General features: G+C 38.5%; 1 protein-coding gene across 2 annotated transcripts in view; it reads right to left on the bottom strand.

The window, feature by feature from the left end:
• Positions 1 to 21,388, bottom strand: part of LPIN2 (lipin 2) — an 82,045-nt gene that overhangs the window by 8,372 nt on the left and 52,285 nt on the right. For both annotated transcript variants that reach the window (XM_019418361.2, XM_019418360.2), the window contains exons 4-11: positions 18,754 to 19,055; positions 12,466 to 12,573; positions 11,662 to 11,788; positions 10,476 to 10,821; positions 6,250 to 6,349; positions 3,127 to 3,314; positions 1,270 to 1,363; positions 738 to 807 (exon numbers count right to left, since the gene is read on the bottom strand). In XM_019418361.2, coding sequence (XP_019273906.1) covers positions 738 to 807; positions 1,270 to 1,363; positions 3,127 to 3,314; positions 6,250 to 6,349; positions 10,476 to 10,821; positions 11,662 to 11,788; positions 12,466 to 12,573; positions 18,754 to 19,055 — 1,335 coding nt within the window. The remainder of the gene's footprint in view (positions 1 to 737; positions 808 to 1,269; positions 1,364 to 3,126; positions 3,315 to 6,249; positions 6,350 to 10,475; positions 10,822 to 11,661; positions 11,789 to 12,465; positions 12,574 to 18,753; positions 19,056 to 21,388) is intronic.

Genomic DNA, 21,388 nt, shown 5'->3' with positions numbered 1-21,388 from the left:
ACCTCTGACAGATGGACAGTCCTCTTTTGTGGTAGCATGGCTTTGCAGCAGTTCTATGGGATGAGACTGAGTGGTCTGGCTAAACAGGAGCAGGGGGCTGGTAGGTGCTGCTCTCATTTCTCTACCACTGGAAAACATGTTCTCATGAGTTATGAGGACCAACTGCGCTGACAGATTTAGAACAAATCTTCAGGTTCTATATCACAGGCTTATTAGACATATCTTATCCAATCACGCTAACATCACACTTCTGGTGGGCACATCACCCTCGTCCCGCTGCTTCTTTCCATATTAATGAGAGGAATTCCTTTTCATGCATTCCATATTTAGCTAACAATTAATCAAATCTCTCAACTTTTATACCCAACCAGAAACCAGTATAAACATCTAATAAAAATGACAAAGATATGGCAGCCCAGCAAATTTCCTAGATTTGGGGCATGAGATAATTTGAGTGGGCACATAAAAAAATCTTTGGATCTTCTGTAATATTAATCTAATTTTATTAAAAACTTTTTTTTTTATGTTGCTCCAACTCACCAACTGTGAGATCATGACCTGAGCTGAATGAAGTCAGACACTAAACCAACTGAGCCACCTGGGTGCCAGGTGCTAGAATGTTAAATTGATTTTAAATAAAACTTTGAGTAGTATCTAGTTTAGAAGTGTGCACATATGAATTTTTCTAAATACCATATGTTGTAGATACTTAGAAAACAAATGGTGGGTCATCTCACCTTCGGCAGACTCTTCTGGAATACTTGCAAGCTAAGGATCATGGGAGCAGCCAAAGCCCAGTTATAGTAACTGTGAGAAATAAATTGTGTAAAACCATTACACAGAGAAGGGAGAGAGGGAGAGAGAAGAGAAGGGGGTAGAGAGGAAGGGAAGGAGGGAAAAAGAGGAGAGGATGGGGGCACAGAAACAACATGAAATTTCTTATTCTTTTCAATGAAGAGATGATCAGCTAAATTTTTTCCCCACATGAATGATCTCTGCTTCAAGCCAAACTTCTCTGAGCAGAGAAGTAGTAAAATCTATAAGACAGAATAACATTTCAATGCTTCATTGAAAAAAAAAAAAAAAAAAAAAAAAAAAAAAAAAAGAAAAAAAGGCTGAGGCGTCATTTTCATTTCAAAGTCACTGCCCACTAGCTCATTTATATGTGATGGCACATTTTATAACAAGAAAACTAGAATAGTTAAAAAGAGCACTTTGAAAAAAAACCCTGGAAGAGTATTTAGCAATTATGAAAGCAGGAGTATTTACCGGTTATAGATCCGTATTACAAGGTTAGGATTGTCGATAAGTCCAGGGTTTTCTGCAAATTCATGATAAGTAATGATATGCTCCATGAATTTTTCTGCAATGTAAAATAATGATCCTTTGGTTAGATATTACGTAAATTTCTAAATGAGAATATCACAATACTCTGCGTTGAAGGATCTAAAGGATAAAATGCGTCCTTTAAAAAAATTTTTTTTATATTCATCAAAAGCAAAATATCATTTTTTTTAATCCAGGACAATAAAGAACACTTCCTTTTTCTATCCTTCCCCTCTTCTACCACTCCTCCCACAATTAAAAACAAAAAACAAAACCACAACAACAAAAAACAACACAGGAAAAAGGGATATGCCACAGAATTTCAGGAAAACAGACTATACATGTGGCCAGAGAGAGAAAAAGGAAGATACACACGTGTGCACACACATTCTCTAGAATTAATGAAAACTGTAGTTTCATTCTTAACAAAGACAAACATTACTGGCAGGCAGGCAACTGCATAACTAGAGAATATTCATGGGGATCTTACAGCTGTCAGGGCATGCTACATTAGGAAAAACAATCAAAACATTTTACAATTGCTTGGAGAAAAAAAAACCTAATTAATACACACCAGACTATGGCTTAGGATCAGCCAAGAAATGAACCCCAAGTTCTTAAGAAATGAATGAGGATTCTGCGTGAATTTGTGTGCTGTGTTCCTAAATCTGCACGCTAGCAGATCAAGGCTAACAGGGAAATTTCTCGCTAGGACTGTTCCTCCTGGTGATTTGTAGATTATTTACGTTTACTTGCCATTTCTGCCTCCTCCAATAACAAACTCTACCTAAGTACCCAGAATTTTAAGTGTATATTTTATGGTTTATAGAACTGTGTACTTTCCATTCCACCCCCAACTTGTATTTTTTAAGATGAAGACTTATGAGAATTAAGAGCTATTGACTATAACCTGCTCTTAATTTCTTGCAAAAAATAAAACAAATAGAATTAAGAGATGGAGAAGAGGCAAAATGAGCACCTTGTGACCTGAAAAAGAGAAGGATTCAGGAAAGCACAATTATGACTCTCAGGCACCAAGTCTGCCAAACTCAGGCCTTCAGCTGCTCTGAGGGGGAGAGAAGACAAAAGATGATACTAGTTGTGGAAGGAAACTCTTTCCTTAGAGGACAGTCAATCAAAGGCCACCAGCCAAACTGAGATAATAGTAAGAAGAGTTTAGGTACAAAGGAAGGTAAAACCAAAAAGGCCAAAGAACTTGGGGAAAGATACACCCGAGTGCTCACCCCACCATGGAGTCCTCTGAATTGCCTCTGCTAAGCTTCTTCCTTTCTCTTGAGCAACTATACTTTCCAGGGCCAAGTCTCAAGATTGAGACAGAAAGTAACCCCTTCTACTTTTTGCCGGAAAGACTATTTCCTCAGTGGACAATTAATTTTCCACAACTTCAGCCCTACTCTCATATCTAAGGCTCAGTGCTTTCCAGGAGGGCAGCTGGGCCCCAGTCCACACACATTTCAACTTTACAGATGAGAAAGTGGGACACAGCATGAGCTGACCCTGGCTGCTCCACAAACAGGGCAGCCTGAGAATTCTCCACCTCTCCACGTGAAATGAGAGCCTTCGAGGCACATGAACTTACTCGAGCCATTTATATGTAAGGTCACCCCATATGAGGTACCTTAAATGAGGAGCTATCTGACGTTAAAGGGAGATACCTGTTACCTGCACAAGATCGTTAAAGAATTTAATACCCCGAAGTGGCTGAACAGCAAGTTTTCTATCAAGTAACGACCAGGCTGCTTTCTCCAGTGAAGACAGGGGCATGATTGCCCAGCGTACCTTTGGAAATTTCTCCGTTCTCACTGAGACCCCCACAAAGAGAGAGGGTGACATCAGGCAAGTCCATGGCAGAATCTGAGAGGCACTCGGTGCCGCTATCTGCAGCCGCACTTCCAACGGACTGTGGGGACTGGGAGCCAGAGAGCGTGTCAGACTCAGGCCACTGCCGGGAGCCAGGGTCCGATTCACTGTGGGCAGGGGATGGGGAGAAAAGGATTTGCCTTATTACAAACTTCTTGTATTCCTGGCTTACTACAGGGTTCTCTGAGGGCTTGAACCAAATAATATATCCCCTTAAAAAAGGAACAGATTGACCTAAAGACACAGCTTTCCTTAGAGTTTAGACTCTATCACAAATGACATTAAAAATAACTTAATAGCACTGCTGAGGAATTAACTGTGAATACAGTAAACAGGTCACAAAAATCACTACAGCCATTCACAATAAGACAAACTTTTCAACTACAGCCTTTTTGATTTTAATTAAAGGATTCCAAGAGTCATAACCATTTATTTACATTTCCATGATGAAAATGACAGAGTAATTAAGAAAAATCTGATGTTTGGAAACCTTTGATCCTAACCTCCTAGAAAAAGCTGTGGTACTGTACACATCCTGTAGAAAATTACTGTAGTTCAGGGTTGTCTAGACCTTTCTAAATTCAACTGTTACTTCACAAAATAGAACAAAGAAATTAAGCAAGAGAAAATTCTCAGGATGGTAGACCTACCTTGAAAACATTTTGAGAAATAAACTGGAAATAAACTATTGTTACACTAACTAGCAAGGGTTAGGACTAAAAAGGTGAAGTTATTCAGTATTTTCATTTTTCTTGATGTTAGGGCACAGAAGCCAGGTTTTAGAAGATGATCCTAAGGGAAACTTTGTAATGGAGCATAAATCTCAATCCAAAAGAACAAGGAAATGGTACCTTAAGTTTCCTATTCATGAATGTTTACTGCTCTACACCCTTTGAAAGGATACTTAATGTCATGTTGAAAAAATGTTCTAGAAGTTTCAAATTCTTTTGTTTTATTCAAAAAGCCAGCCTACTTAATATGATCCATCAAAGTTTTATGACCTTTAGGGAAAAAAAAAACCTTCAAATTTGAGCAGTAGGTGGCAGCAAGGTACAGACAGGTCATAAATAGAGAGCAGTTTCCAAAGCTATTATGTTTTGCATTTGAACCAATGAAAGATTTAGGTGTCTGAAAATTTTCTTTTTTAGTAGCCATGCACACTCATACCACAATATTGAAATTAATTAGATCAACAGAATGTTCTTACTGGAAATGGTGAAAACGCCAACATAAAGCAGCAGTTATGGAGTCAGGGGGCAGGGATGACCCCGGGGAAAACATGAACAGAAGACTGTGATGTGTTTCCTCTTTCTCCTGGGCCCATGGCTAGGTCCCCTTATAGTGAGGTGTGGCCACATGACCATGACTGACTTTTTGGATGTGGACAGAGGGGTGTGCTGTGCCCTTCCCAAGCCTAGCCCCTGAAAACTCCCCTGTGTGAGCCTCCCTCTTTTCCCAGTCTTGGCCCTAAGGGAATGGTGGAGCCTCAAGATGGAAGAAAGCTTATGCTCCTGAATCCTTGTGTGCAAGGTGCCTCCCACCAAACACCAGCACTGGAATAGCACATGACCAAGAAATACATTTCTATTGTGGTAAGCCACTGAGGTCCTGTGTTTTGTCAGAGCAGTTAGCGTGATCCAAAGCAAAGTGACCCCTAAATAGATGGAGGAGGCCATCTGACTCAACATGTCACCAAATCCAAAGGAGTGATGTGGTTTAGACTGAAGTTTAGCTATAATTATTAATACTGGATACTTAGTCAAGATGACAGGATCGGGACAATTAACAAAACAAATGCTTAGAAGCCTTACAACAGTCTTAGTATCTTTAAGTATTTACGAAACGTCTCCAGAAATAATTTGTTCAGTAGGGTCAGGAGGGAATAAGCTAATTTGGTGAACAGGTGATGACATTAGGCAGTCAAATTTATAGAGCACAGTAAGGTTCTATTGCATGAGTTATTCTCATTTTAAATTTATTAATTACTCCCCATTTTTTAAAGGGGAAACTAAGAACTTGATCTTTGGAACACTAATAAAGGACTGGGAAATGTGAAAGAAGGTGATAATTCTAGTATAGCTTACATTTTAACTTTCTTATTGAAAAAAAAAAAATTGGAGCACTTCCAATTCTTTCACCTTAAAAACCCAACTATTCCTTTATGTGAAGAAGATATTTTGAGACAAATTTAGGGCAGAGAGCTAGGAAGGTGTTTTAAGGACCTTCTAAAAATATCCATAAAAAATTTAAATATCTTCGTATTAACCCCATGTTTCTATTTTAACTAAAAACGTAACAAGTTTTTCAATAATTTACTTAGAAGTGCTTAATAATATGTGCCTATGGCTCAGTATTTCAAACCATACTTTCTATGGGAAAAGTAAATTGTTTTTTGTAATCACAGAGTCCTATAATAGAATATCCTGAAGGATGGAAATAAACTTAGGAAAACAGTACAAATACAGCATATCTGAGGTTTTAGTTATTCAAAAGGGGGAAACTGAGAGGGGAGAAGAAAGGGTGACAAACGGTAAGGGGTCTAGGGAATGTGGGGTGTACAGGTCAACTGGAAATGGGGACCCAAAAGGCCCAGCCCAAGTTCAGAAAAAGCCTGGGAGCTCAGACTCACTGAAGGAGTGAGGACATTCTTTGTAAAATGTTTTTGAGTAAAGATATTATTACCTTTAAAACACATAATAAATGAAATAATGCTAACGAATTTCCCCCAACATGTTCAGTTTGTATTAATGACCATAAGATTTGCTAGTCTGAAGTCATAACCATTGGTACACCCTTACATAGACTTAAGTAATGCACCTTTTCTCACTGTACTAAAACTTTCTTCATAAACAGGTAAATTATTCGTTTCATATCACTACAGTTCAAACACCACACAATTTCTCAATTTCCCCAAATCTGAAGCAATCATCCAACTTGGGTAAAGGTCATCATCACTTTGCTCTTTTTTCTCAGTGTTTTGCCCTAGATATAGCCATTATATTTCACAGCTATTCACCTTTCAACATCTAAGAAATACAGTACCTTTTAGGGAAGTAGAGGGCTGCAACTTCAGGTTCTAGAGCCTTTAAGTCATCCAGGTAAATATCATCAGGTCCTTGGTGTTGGCTTCTCTTGTGGACACCTATTTTTTATAAGAAAAACACACTGGAGGTAAGAATTTAAATTATTCTTCATTTACAACTCTGCTACAAAACAAAGGTTTGCAAACGATAAGACCAATCATGATTCAAACAGCGTTTTATTTTTAAAGGTGTCAACTAATGTTTTCCTACGTGTTGGTTCTCAACCATCCATGCCAAAGAAGGAGAAATTTGGTGTTACACACATACAGTTGCATGATAAACATATGCTAAACTAAAAAAAGTTTTTTTTAATGTTTATTTTTGAGAGAGAGAGAGTGTGAGCAGGGGAGGAGCAGAGAGAGAGAGGGAGACACAGATCTGAATCAGGTTCCAAGCTGTCAGCACAGAGCCTGACACAGGGCTCGAACTCACGAACCTGAGATTATGACCTAAGCTGAAGTTGGACACTTAACCGACTGAACCACCCAGGTGCCTCAACTAACTTTAAGTTTATTGAGAGAGAGAGAGAGAGAGAGAGAGAGAGAGAGAGAGAGAGAGAGAAGAAGAAGAAGAAGAAGAAGAAGAAGAAGAAGAAGAAGAAGAAGAAGAAGAAGAAGAAGAAGAAGAAAGAAGAAGGAAGAAGGAAGAAGGAAGAAGGAAGAAGAAGAAGAAGAAGAAGAAGAAGAAGAAGAAGAAAAGAGAGAACACAAGAGACAGAACATGAGAGAGACAATGAGAACATGAGCAGAGAAGGGCAGAGAGAGATCCCAAGCAGGCTCTGCACTGTAAGCACAGAAGCAGACATGGGGCTCAAACCCACAAACTGTGAGATCATGACCTAATCCAAAATCAAGAGTCAGATGCTCAACTGACTGAGCCATCCAGGTGCCTAAACATATGCTTATTCCTTCATCTGCTATTACATGAATAATCCTAGCTCCTAAGTCATTTATTTATATTTGATGATAACGTTTTCTTACAGTATAAATAAGCATGACCAAACCTGATGAAATCACTGGCATTGAGAAAGTGGTCCTTATTCTAAAACCATGAGGGAAGGGTTGCTAGAAAGTCACATGGTACCAAAGTATCACCAAGAATTACCTTCAGGTTGCAAAAGGACAAAAATCCCTTATAATGGATAAATCTGGAAGGTAACACCTTAAACAAGTGATCACATTTAGAATCACTAACACTGGGACATTATGAGATGCTCTATGAAGTACTCAATATATTCCATGGGTAATCTTTAACTCAAAAAATAAACAACGTTTAACCCAAATTTAATTAAGCCTCTAGGTCTGTACTGCCCACTACAGTAAGTCACCAGTGACATGTTTCTACTGAGCACTTAAGTGTCCTAGTCCAAAATGAGGTATATAAAATTTTTTTTACTTTTATTTTTTTTAATATAATTTATTTTTGGGGCGCCTGGGTGGTTCAGTCGGTTGAGCGGCCGACTTCAGCTCGGGTCATGATCTCGCGGTCCGTGAGTTTGAGCCCCGCGTCGGGCTCTGTGCTGACAGCTCGGAGCCTGGAGCCTGTTTCAGATTCTGTGTCTCCCTCTTTCTGACCCTCCCCCGTTCATGCTCTCTGTCTCAAAAATAAATAAACGTTAAAAAAATTAAAAAAAAAAAATATATATATATAATTTATTGTCAAATTGGTTTCCATACAACACCCAGTGCTCATCCCAGCAAGTGCCCTCCTCAATGCCCATCAACCCTCGGTTTGTTCTCAGTATTAAGAGTCTCATGGCTTGCCTCCCTCCTTCTCTGTAACTCTCATATTTTTTTTCGTAGTCTCCAGTCATTTATTATATCTTTGAGCTTTATCTTTTTTTTTTTTTTTTACTAAAGAATAAAAGTAAAATGTTTAAAAAAATGTGTAAAACACAGGGGGTGCCTAGGTGGCTCAGGTGGTTGAACATCTGACTTTGGCTCAGGTCATGATCTCATAGTTCGTGAGTTCGAGCCCCACGTCAGGCTCTGTGCTGATAGCTCAGAGCCTGGAGCCTGCTTCGGATTCTGTGTCCCCCACTCACTCTCTGCCCCTTCCTCACTCACACTCTTTCTCTCTCTCAAAAAATAAACAAACAATTTTTTTTTTTTAAATGTGTAAAACACACACCAGATTTCTAAAACTTACTATAAAAAATGTAAAATATCTCAATTTTTATACTGATTACATGTTAAAATTGTGACTGGGCTTACTAGCACAGAATATATTACTATACTTAATTTTGCTTATTTATTTAAAAGTTTATTTATTTTGAGAGAGACACAGACAGCCTGAGTGGAGAAGGGGCAGAGACAGATGGAGAGAGAGAGAATCCCAGGTAGGCTCCGTGCTGCCTGTGCAGAGCCTGATGCAGGGCTCAGACCAACGAACTGTTGAGATCATGACCTGAGCCAAATCCAAGAGCTGGACACTTAACCGACTGAAGATTTAAAATGAATATTCAACTCACATTACATTTCTATTGGGAAGTGTTGTTCTAGAGTTAACTTCCAGTTTAAGGAAATATGGGGATGTCACCTTGAAAAAAACTAACAAATACAATCAAAACATGAGAAAGCATACAAAAGAACTGGCCAGACTCTTGAAAAGGTCAGTATCATGGTTGCAGAGGGGAAAAAAGGAGTGAGGGAACATGTGTGGATGGCACCATTCTAAATGAAAAAGGTTAATAAAAAACAAATGCAACATGTAAACCTTGATGAGATCTTGGTTTGGAAGAAAAACAGCTAAAAAGCTTTTCTTGGTACATTTGGGGAAACATGAATATCAATTCTTCAAGATGACAATTGTCCTGTGGTTATGCAGAGAGTGTTCTTATTCTTTGAAGATGTGTCTTACAGTATTAAAGGTGAAATCCCAAAATGCTTTTGAATGTTTTCAAATGGTTTAAACAATAAAAAACTGTATCTGTGTGAGTGGAGAGACAGAGAAAGCGAGGAAGGAAGCAAAGATGCATACAACTACATAATAAAAAACGAGGGGTGGGGGTGGAGAATGAACCCAACTGAATGGTGGAAACCGCTCAGTGTCCCGATCTCTATCTAGTCACTTCCTATATTATGTGCTAGGAATAGGGTCATTATTTCCTCCAGTCACTATGTGCTAGCAATAGGGGTTGTTATTTTCTAGTGTAATACAAAACATTCACCCTGAAAACTAGATTTTCCTCCCTAACATTTCTTAAAGCAGAATATGGCCTCTGGTTGCAAAAGTGCTGAGCTCTGAAAAAAGAAGGTCACAAGTTAAGCAGGATCATTACCTGGATGATCATATTTGGCCACAAATACCCCTGACAGTCAAATTCTTTTATTTTAAATAAGTTATTTCTGAATGACTCTGAAGATTCATACCTGTAGTACTTTCTAAGTCAGTTTGTGATTATTTAACTTTTCGTGTTCATATTTTTAAAAACGTGAATACAGTATTTGGCTATTATGTGACAGTGGGTATTTTCAATTTTTAAGTAAGGCTTTACTTCCATAAAAATAGGGCCAGTGTTCAGACAATGAGTATGTTCTGGCTCTTACTGTACTAAGTATCAATGGACAACTTTATATTTTAAATAGTAAGAATATTCTGATTTATTAAACTTGTTTTCCAAAAGTGAGACACAGCTGTTGAGCAGCCAAGAGCTGGACCCCATCTTTTAACTATTTTAGAGGAAAATAATCAATGAAAAAAAGAGAACACTAATAATTAGCATACATTTATTTATATCCCATGTTACTAGAAAAAAGGACTTAATCTGGCCTCAACTAACCGGATGCTGCTTTAGGTAAAAACATTTTTCTCTCATCTAATTATTTCTTTTTCAACATGTAATTTTTTAGGATTTCACTTCACTCTATTGACGTTTAGTCAATAAAGTGGTTAATTTTATGCATTAACTAATTTGAACATGCTCATTAATTTTTTCAATAAGTGCTTCCCAAGGGCACACTGAGTAGCAGCAGTCAGGGGAGAACAGGGAGGAAGTCAGAATCCTGCTCCAGTGGCATCTGGAGTGCAGCGGGGAAGCCCTATTAAATAAGTGATCCCAACTGTACGATAAGTTCTGATCAGGGAGTAGAAATACAAAGGCAGCCATCGAGTATCATTTGAAACACTGAAATAATTTATCATCTAAATTTGCAGTACCTGACGCCAAATTAAACAAACGATTACCTTTCTTCTTTGATGGTGAGTCTACTTTAGCTGCAGGTTTTGATTCTGAGGTAGCCTCCACTAATGATGGATTAGGAAGGTGGTCTGCATCTAACATAGATGAAATCTGAGGAGGCTCCAGGGGAGGTTCGAGAAGTTCTGCAGCAGAAGTTGCACTGCTCATCTGCTTACACGGGGCTCTGGGTTTGGGTTTCACTATGGTACAGACCGTTTCTCCCATGGAAGCATCTTTTTCAACTTCACTTATGAGGTTCTCCTCACTGGGAATTACCCGAAAGTGGGTATTTTCTGACGGTGTAATTGTAGCCGTCCTAGGATGATGATCAGATCTCTCTCTTTTGCTGACCTAAAAAAAGGTGAATTGTTTAAAAATTAAACTATTTTCAAAGGTATTTGTTATAATCTATTTCTTAATCTGGATGCAGGTAAACGTATTCATTTTATTCATAACATTCAGTAAGTATATTACTTTATGTGTGTGACATATTTCATAATTAAGAAGCTGGAAAAATAACTGCATTTTGTTCAATATCATCATATTTACAACAGATCTATTTGTAACTGTTGTACTATGAAGAGTTAAGCACCAGAGAAGACTAAGGAAATACAACAATTTTTAGATGCCAAGAGGAAGAATGTTCATTTTCAGGGAGAAAACTTGAGTGCTACATGAAAGGTTAGCCCTGCTTGAACTACCTCAAGGCTCTGTTAAAATAGCATAAAAGTGGGTAGTCAAGTATCAATGCAAATTACACATATAAGCAAATGTATACTTTTTATAAACTTACAGGGACTAAACATTTTCTCTCTCAAGTAATGTATCTTTCCAATTCTTCTTTCATTATGAGCTGGCAAAAAAGTTTTCATAATCAATTTCCTATTTAAAACTTCAGTGTGGAAATCCTAGTTTCCTTTAGGTACCTTTGACATTTTCCTTATTAAAATGTTAACTAACAATCAACATTACTGACTAACTAGAAACACACAATATAATGCTGGAATCCCTCTGCTGCAGTTATGAAAAATGTTAACTTTGGATTTCTTTTATGTGACCACACGAGGGCACTACCATCATTTATATTCACGGGCACTGGCTCAGAAATCACCACTCCTCCTTTACTCAAAGACAGAGACACCTCACAGGTTTTTAACTGGACGTACTCCACAGGCAAGTGAACATCAGTACCTTGGTGGACTCTGGGAACCCTCCCCACGTCCACTCCATGTGGGACTCTGATCTGAGCAGGCTCTCAGCAGGTTTCACCTCCAGCTCTGAATCACTCTTAGGACACACTGCTGTTGGGGAATAGGGGCTGTAAACAAGGGACAAAAAAATGTGATGCCTTTAAAGTCAGAAACTTCAGTCTTGCTGAGCTCGACACATTAAAGGAAATATAAGCTTGAATATACCAACTTTATCCAGCCAGTATAAAGACTCCTATTGAAGGGAATATAAATTATTTCTTCCATTTGAGTTCTTTAATAATAATAAAAACAACATCAACCAGGATCTAATGAGGACTTGCTGGGTTCTCTATAAACACTTTATATACATTATCCTTACTGATTCTCACAAGAAACCAATGACAAAGATAATTTTACAGGAGATGAAATGTACAGAAAAGATGGGTAAAATGAACAAAATCAATACATGAGAGAAACTGGATTTAAACACAGAACAAAGTGTGACTGCGCCTTTCTTCACATTATCCGTCTACAGTTAATAGTTGACACAGTAAGATCAGAATTTAAGAATTGTAGAGGGCTAAATTCTATGCAGATTACACAGATCTACACTAACATTGTGAGGGTTAAATCATATCAAATTTAGGAACAAAATAATTGAGAGAAAAGGTCCATATTCGTGTTAAAAGTACACATTCAGTTCTCCTATATGAGAGAAATAGGAAATATCATTACTGTCAAATAACAGAAAACCTATTTAATATATCTTTTGTTAAACAAATGGAGAAATTTTAAAAATACTTACTTGTCTAAAGGGGACCAGTCTCCATCAGATAAGGGGTAATGGTCCCCAGAATGGAAGAGCAAAGGCTCCTTATATTCATCTTCCTTTAAGGAAGCATTTGAAGATCCTCTGTGAAGGAAAAAAACAAAATCAGGGATGATGACACTGTCAGCTTAAAAATATCCCCAAATCTACGGACACATTGTCTAAATGATGCAAATGAAGAAGACCAAATGATTAATAACTAATCCTCTTAGAAGAAAAATATGAAGGAGAAGGGGGATTCACTGATGCCACCATGCCACCCACCATACACTATTGCCATCACTATTTAAATACGAAATAAACAGAGGAAGGACAGAAAAGAATGTGTTTAAAAATGATGTGATTGGGGGCACCAAGGTGGCTCAGCTGGTTAAGCGTCCAACTCTTGATTTCGGTTCAGGTCATGATCTCACAGTTGGTGAGTTTGAGTTTGAGGTCAGGCTCTGTGCTGACAGTGTGGAGCCTGCCTGGGATTCATTCTCTCTCTCTCTCTCTCTCTCTCTCTCTCTCTCTCTCTCTCTCTCTCTCTCTCTCCCTCCCTCCCTCCCTCCCTCCCTCCCTCCCTCCCTCCCTCCCTCCCTCCCCCCCCCTGCTCGCTGGTTTTTTCTCTCTCAATAAATTAAAACTGTGAAAATGATGTGATTAACAATTCCCAGGGTACCTGGGTGTCTCAGTCGGTTGAGCGTCTGACTTAGGTTCAGGTCATGATCTTAGAGTTTGGTAAGTTCAAGCCCCACACATCGGGCTCACTGCTGTCAGTGCAGAGCCTGCTTTGGATCCTCTGCCCCCTTCTCTCTGCCCCTCCCCCACTCATGCTCCCTCTCAAAAACCTAAACATTAAAAAAAAATTTTTCCTTTTATAGCCCTTCAGGGTAATTGATTCAAAGGCTTCAGGAGGAAAACTAAGGCTTTATGTATATTTCATTTAATCCTTACAAATCTGAAGATACCTTAGTTTTTTTAAGTGTTTCTTGTGTGTGTGTGTGTGTGTGTGTGTGTGTGTGTGTGTGTGGGAGGGAGGGAAGGGAGGGAGGGAGGGAGGGAGGGAGGGGGGAGAGAGGGGGAGGGAGAGAGAGAGAAAGAGAGAGCGAGAGAACAAGTGAAAGAGGGGCAGAGAGAGAGGGAGACACACAATCTGAAGCAGGTGCCAGGCTCTGACCTGCAGCACAGGGCCTGATGTGGGGTTTGAACTCATGAACCCTGAGATCAATGACCTGAAGTCAGAGGTTTAACCGACTGAGCCACCCAGGCACCCCAAGAATATCTTATTTTAGATATCAAATAAATCAAGAATCCAGAGAAGTTTAGTAATTTGCCCAGAGTCACAGAGCTAGTAAGTAGCTGTATTCAAAACAAATCCTTGTTCTTTCACTATATTCTTCTGTGTATTAAAGAAAATATAAGACTATGAGCTAAAAACAAGAGCTATGGTTCAAAAATTCAAAAATATTCTAAAAAACTCTTAAAAACATGCAGAACTTATTCTTCTTTTTGTTTGGACCAAGAATTACCTGAGAACTTTCTCCTTATTTAGAATCTACATGACATGCGGATATGAGGATGATGATACAAAAACGTAAAAAATGTTTTTTTAAGATTCATACACAGACTTTAGAACTATAGGAAGATGAGGGGTGCCTTGGTGTCTCAGCTGGTGAAGCGTCTGACTCTTGGTTTCAGCTCAGGTCATGAGTTCATGTTTTGTGAGTTTGAGCCCCCCCATCAGGCTCTGTGCTAACACCACACAGCCTGCTTGGGATTCTCACTCTCCCTCTCTCTACCCCCGCCCCCTTGCACACGTCCCCATATTCTCTATCTTTATAGGAGGATGAACTAATGCCAATAGGGTTTTAATTAATTTACCCTTTGGTAAAATTTCATATTTAGTTGGAAATTTATCACTTGTCCTGTCTATTTCAGAGTTTATATGAGATTTACGCAGTGTATTATGCTGAGAGCTCTGAGAAGTATCAAGAAAAACTATACTTTCCAGTTTGAGAGCTTCTTATAAAAAATTCTACATTCTACCAGGACAGATATTCTACATAAAGTGAGAATATCTGTATTTACTTAATACGGCAGACTAAAAATAAAGGTAAAAATCACTTTAATTTTTAATGTTACCTTTCTTCCTTTATATCTTTGTTTAACATGCTCTGCTTTACTACCTCTGCCATGCAATAGTTTTTCCATATAGTTGTATCTTCTAATTTAAGGTTTTCCCAACTCTAATATTTCTCTCAGAAGAATTAAACTCTGGTATAATACCTCATTTCAAGGGGAGAAAAACCTATACTTGAAAAAGGCAGATATCTAGCTAAAAACATTCTATTTCTCAAAAAAGGAACATCAGGAGGGTGGTTTTTTTCAGTTTGTTTTTTTTTTTCTTTTCTTTTTGAGAGAGTGCAAGTGGGGGAGAGGGGCACCAGGAAAGACAGAGAGAATCCCAACCAGGCTCTGTGTTATCAGCACAGAGCTCGGCGCAGAGCTCAATCTCATGAACCATGAGATCATGACCAGAGCCAAACGTTTAAATGACTGAGCCATCCCAGTGCCCCTTAAAAAATGAACATCAAATGGTAACAAAAAGGGAAAATGTGATGCTTATGAATCAGATGTTTATTTGACAAATTTGAAAGGAGAGTAGAGTTTGACACATCACTATCCATATGGTTTGAAAGTGGTTTGAAAAGAACAATGTAAAAGTCACAGAAACTTACTTATTTGGCATATATTTCACTGTAGTATAAAAGGTAAGTCAAGAAGAGCTCAGAAAGCAATCTGGTATTAGTAAAATATTGCTGAGAGAAAGAAAGATCAAGATCAGGCACCATTAAGAACTTATACCCCAGGGAAGACATGAAATGGTCTTCTCTGGGCATATCCTGACAAAAATTAGGCCCATTAGTTCAGACGATTATTTTAGGTGATGAAAAAGGTTGCTGATGTTGAGGTTCCCTTCGGTCCCATGATCCATTAAATAAAATAAGGCTTCTAAAAACTTGCTAATAAGCACTTTTCAAAATGGCACCTGTGCCTAAGAACATTCAACAAGCTAGGTAGACCATGACAGAGGAACTTAAATTCATGATATGAGGATAAAAGGGAGTGTAGATACTGGAATGGGAAGACAACAGTACCAACACTGACTACATCCATGTCAAAATATAGGACAATTACATACATTAACACTGAACAGCAGAGAATTCGCAGTAGGGTAAACAGTTTAACCCTGAGTCAGGGTTGGGGGATGTGGGAGGTCCAGTTGCTGGAGTTCATACTAAGTGTGTATAAGAGAACACTTCAGCCTTCACAGATGTATCTCAACATGGCTTCAAATTCAATACCATTTCATAAACGAATTATCCTTCCTATTCAAAAGCCAACAGAGGTTACATGATGTATATACAACTGACAAAAATCACTCAATTGCATACTTGCATATTTAAGTTCTATAAATACAACTATATGTAAATTATTATCTCAGTTTTTTAAAAGCAGGGGAAAAAAAAATCAATAGAAAGTTAAAATAAATGGCCTGCTTTATTTATGTGGGATAAATTAGAGGGACTAAATGAGTCTTTGTCTATTTAACTGGGGGTATTATGTAAGAGATAAATAGGGTTGCTAACCACCATGACCAAAGATTACTAACTCGGTAAACAATATGTTTATCCTCAGCCTTAGCACAGTACTGGTCAATAAATTTCAGTGTGGCTAATGATCTCATTTTGCTTTTGGATATGGGACATTTCCGATAAAAGATAACCTCATAATAGGATTGAAAGGAGCCCTGCAATGTTTCTCTGTCTACTGTGTCAGAAATCAAAGGGAGGAAAGGCAGGGAGCAGGCTGTAAGATTCCAGTCATCAGAGAAGAACATGGAGGGTTTTCTGGAAGCCAGTTATTGATCAGGAGATGAAGTCCGCAGCCTCAGGGCAATAGAGGTTGTTTATAAAAAGTCTTAGGCTCCCTCTACTTAGCTCCCAGATACAACTTGCAAACAAGTCTGCTTTGGTGGATTAAAAGAAGAGATTCCTTTCTGATGGTGCAGTCTTAAGCCTCCATTTTTAATAGTGCTGGGTATTTTAAGTATTTCACCAGTGGCATATTTTGTACTTTTGCACCCATGATTGTGCTACAGCACCATCCAATCCGAAAAGACTCTTCCCTCCAAAAGACTACTTAGCCTAGGTACAACATTTTTAATACATATACACACTAACACATCCTTCCATCCTCTGGAAGGACAAACAAGGCTTCCATGCTACACACAAGTCCATCTTGAGTAAGGGAGAGGCTCACTAGGTACAATTTACACAAAGCTCTCTCCAGTTTAAAGCTCTCCAATTTTCACTTAATGTGTTTCTCCTAGCTATGCAACAGCAACTTGGTTTAAGGGTGGTTTCATCTTTCACCTGCTTCATTCATGGAGCCTCAATTAACCTTAATTCTATTATCCATGAAATTCTTGAAAAGTAAAGAGAACGCTATTTAAGTAGGACACTATTTATCAAAATAAAATAAAAACCACTTTTAGGTATGTCTCTGGAAACAGAATTTCTTTCCTAAGTGGTAGGGGCCTGAGGAGGGGAAGATACTCGAAAGCTGCAAATGTCCCAACCCTATCTGATTTCTAGGTTGCACAACTGCAAAAGCAGTTGACTTCCTATTCTTTTTCTCTGATTAATATGCTGCTAATACTTTTGATCCTAAGTATCTTTCTCCAAATTATTTTAGAATCTACTCAGTTGGAAGGGGCCTTGCAAACCACATAGTTCAATTCTCTTATTTCATAGATTAAAAAACAAAGGTCCAGAGTAACCAAGTGGCTGCTATTCCACAATCAAAAACAGAAGAGGCCCAGTCTTCTACCTTTTAGCTCAGTGCTTATTTCAGTATACACCTGACCTGAATTCTCAAGACTGTTACATTCTGTCCTTTTTTTTTTTTTTTAAGTCCTAATTTCTGTTGGCTGCATAATTAAGCAGATCCTTTTTTAAAGGAGATTTTAGGAAAGAGTTCCTCCACGTGGCAGTATCTATGATCCACGTAATCCAGAGAAAAAGCAAACCACCAAACTCCTGAAAATTATCATAAGCCACTACTTTACAAGCATTCTGACATGCCTGCTTACCAAGCAAGAAAGGTTCTGGCTCAGAGAGAAAGAACTAACAACCATGAACTGTTGACCAAATCAGTATTCTGACAGATTTGGCTGAAGCAGGCAGTTTGCACAATCTAGAAAGTAAGGCATGCACGAATATATCTGCAATGCATTCACTTTCAACATTAATTTTGTAAATTAATTCCTTTAGAATAATGATTCTTGTACATTTATCAGGTAACTCTGCATATGTTTTAGAAATGTTTTAACTTCCTAAACTGAAGCTGCAGGTTGTTCAAGAGTTCTAAACTTTGCTCAATTGTGTTATGATAAAGGACACGAATAAACTTTAAGGGCAAAAGTGTTACTTCAGTGTCCTTTCTGGTGGATCTTGGAAAAACTGTAGGTAGAACTTCAGGGTCACTGTGGGCAACAACTTCTTGTCCAATGCTCATCAGTAAAGTAAACCACCCCATGACACACATACGGTCCTCTTCCAATGCCACAGCAGTCACTGAGTGAACAGGTGGGAAGATAACCTTTTACAAATTGAACTCTTGAACAAAAAAATACATGTTCTACCTCCTAACCTTCCAAACCCAGTGCTGACCTAAAAATTGGCATATTTGAGCTCTTCTACTGAGCTGGTAAATAAGTGGTCAAAGATTTCTCACTTGAAAAAAAAAACACCACCACACACACACAAAAATCCTCCTTTCCTTTTCAATTTACTGGGAATGTTTTGATGATAAACTCAAAATAAAAACTCTAAACTTCTCAGAAACAGGTGAGATACCAAGACTACTGAGTAGGGATATACACCAGATGTGGCCTCAGGGCCAAGTCACTAATTCAGACCTTCTTTGTAACTTACAATTTATTTGGCTTTTGGAAACCTACTGATGGAAAGACACACACTGCCAGTCTGCTTCAAGTGGTATGTCAATACCACAGCAGGACGTCTGATGGCAAATTTTATAGAATAGCAGAAAGGAAAAAAAAATGCCTCTTACACTGATTCCACAATAAACTGTCATGGGGAAAAACAAGTGCAAAACTCACACTGCAGATCTATGAAAGAAACAACAACAATTCACTGTACCTGAGCTCTGCCCATAGCGTGTGTGGATGCCTGGCAACCACACTAAGAGCCCTACCTTGCTGACTGGGCCCCCTTGTCATCGTCAGAGCTCATTTCCACATCCACGGTATCTTCTGCAGCAGGAGAAGCGGTCTGGTCTTCCTTCTTACTGTCCTGTTTGCATTTCTTTCTCCTTCGTTTTTTCTTTTTCACAGAACTTGAAGTGAAAACTGTTTCCGTTTCCAACATGTGGGAGATGTCTGAACTCTGAGATGGTCTTTCATTTCCACCAGATTTCATCAAAGGAGTATCGATATCTTTAAAGAACTGATCTTCAGTAGGAATTGGTGAGGTGGCAAGGTAGGCAGGAAGCTTTTCCTTAAAGAGAACATGGAGAAACAAAAGTTGTCCCTGACAAAGTGGACAGTTAATCAAAACAATAATGAACTCTTTGCATATCTAAATTCACAGTGGTAGGAAGAATACATAGTCCTTAAAGGTAAGAATGTCACACTGAACTATGTTACTGCCCACTCTATTCTGAACAGGTCTTTACCCTGGTACACACAGATAATTCATCTGGTCCATGTAACTGAATATATTTGAAGGAACCAATATACCCAATCAGCACACTGATTAAAAACTGTAATTAAAACTGTAATTAAAGCACAGCCAGTTAAATTTTCTATACAGGGAAGTTCAAAGCAGCAACAGCAGCATTCCAAGGAGGCAATACGAAGCACTCTGTCAAAAACTTACAAAGAACAGTAACAGGATAAAGCGGAAGGCAGGGATCAGGAACACCCCATCAGACAGGGGGCAGTAGGACAGGTAAGTGAAGTGAGGATCTCCGGTAAATTGTGTTTGCTAAATTAAATGAGGGTGAAAAGGTGATTAAAATACACAATACCCTATTACAAATGAAGTTGGCAGATTTTAAAACTGTAACGTTTTTAAAACATCCTTTCAGGAATTCAAAAGAAGAAAATAAGGCCCAACAGTTAGAAATAAACTCGTAATTTAATATCAAATAAATGACCAAAGTCCGGTGTTCAGAAGATTAACTTCGTAGTTACTGGCTTCACCCCTTTGTATAATGGGGGAAATGGAAGGTAGGTAACATATAAATTAACTTCAAGTAACTTAGAATACTCAAGTTTTTACATAATAGTCCTGAAAATGAGTGAATTTCCTCAATTGTTCTAAATCAAGCTTCTGAATTTGGCTTTGATAGACATATTACCCCGGAGCCAAAATTCTGTTTATCCAGCACTGTGATGACAGGATATTATTCCACATGTCCCCAGGGCACCCAAGTTACAGGCTGTGGTCTCTGACTTCCAGGGCCTTTTAATTCAATGGTCTTTTTTATTAATTGTATAAATAAAGTTTACTGGTATTTTAAAAAAATTTTTTAATTTGAGAGAGACAGAAAGATAGAGAGAGAGAGAGAGTTCATGCACGAGTAGGGGAGAGGGGCAGAGAAAGAGACAGAATCTTAAGCAGGCTCCGTGCTGAGTGGAGGGGGCTTGATCCCACAACCCTGAGATCGTGACCTCAGCTGAAATCAAGAGTCAGATGCTGAACCGACTGAGCCATCCAGGTGCCCCAAAGTTTACTGGTACTTCTTAAAAGCTATTTTGTCTCTGGTGGTGTTTCCTAGTTCTATTATAGCACTATGTGTATTGTGTTGGGGGTGATGAAATAACCTAAATCTCTATCAGTACAAGAATGGTTAAATTGTGGTGTATCCATACTATGGATGATTGTGCAGCTATTAACAGGACAGGTTTAGATACAGAACTACCAGCTTGAAAAGGATGATGATATACAGTTTAGATGAGCAAAGTCTGACAGAAACAAGTATGTAAATAAATGGCAGCCAGATGGGTGTTGGTAATGCTTATCCCTTTTATAACTGTAAACTCCTGGAGAGTGGGGGCATATTTTATTCATAGTATGTGGCATAGAGTAGTAATGTTGGATGAATTAATATTAAAAAAAAAAATTTACAGAAAAGCATACGAAAGAAAATCTGAATAATTTGATGATACATGGGATAGGCAAAAGGGGCTGGAAAGTTGACACTCTCCAAGTTAACCTTACTAAGCATAGTTGTAAGTGGAATCATCAGAAATGACCACGAGAACCACGTAACAAACGATCGATAACCCAGCCCTCTCGCTCACTGATTTACACAAAGCCTAATCAACCAATGTCCTGAAATATACATGATTTTAAGGAACACATCAAAAATATTTTATTCTTGGGGCACCTGGGTGGCTCAGCTGGTTAAGCATCCAACTCTTGATTTTGGCTCAGGTCATGACCTCATGGTTTGTGAGACTGAGCCCTGCATCAGCTCTGCACTGGCAGCGTGGGGCCTGCTTAGGATTCTCCCTCTCCCTCTCTCTGCCCCTCCCCTGCATCCATGTGTGTGCTTTCTCTCTCAAATAAATAAAAGTTAAAAAAATATATATTTTATTCTTGTGGTAACTCATTTATTGTATCATTCTGCCTCTTGCTTCTGTCTCTGATGAGGAAAAACTTTGATAAGGCCAAGCAAACACAAACAAGGTAATATGAAAACAAGTAATTAATAGGTACTAAAAAAAAAAAAAAGACTGCTCTGGACTGTTTTCATAACCATACTTTGCACTGCTGCTTTACATACTGGTATCTAAATTGTTGGTTTCTCTCTAAACTAAAAA

Source organism: Panthera pardus, unplaced genomic scaffold (genome assembly GCF_024362965.1).
Source record: "Panthera pardus isolate Hobbes unplaced genomic scaffold, ASM2436296v1 HiC_scaffold_15, whole genome shotgun sequence".
Taxonomy (NCBI): domain Eukaryota; kingdom Metazoa; phylum Chordata; class Mammalia; order Carnivora; family Felidae; genus Panthera; species Panthera pardus.
Note: the sequence above shows the minus strand (reverse complement) of the source record. Positions and strands in the feature narration are given on the sequence as shown.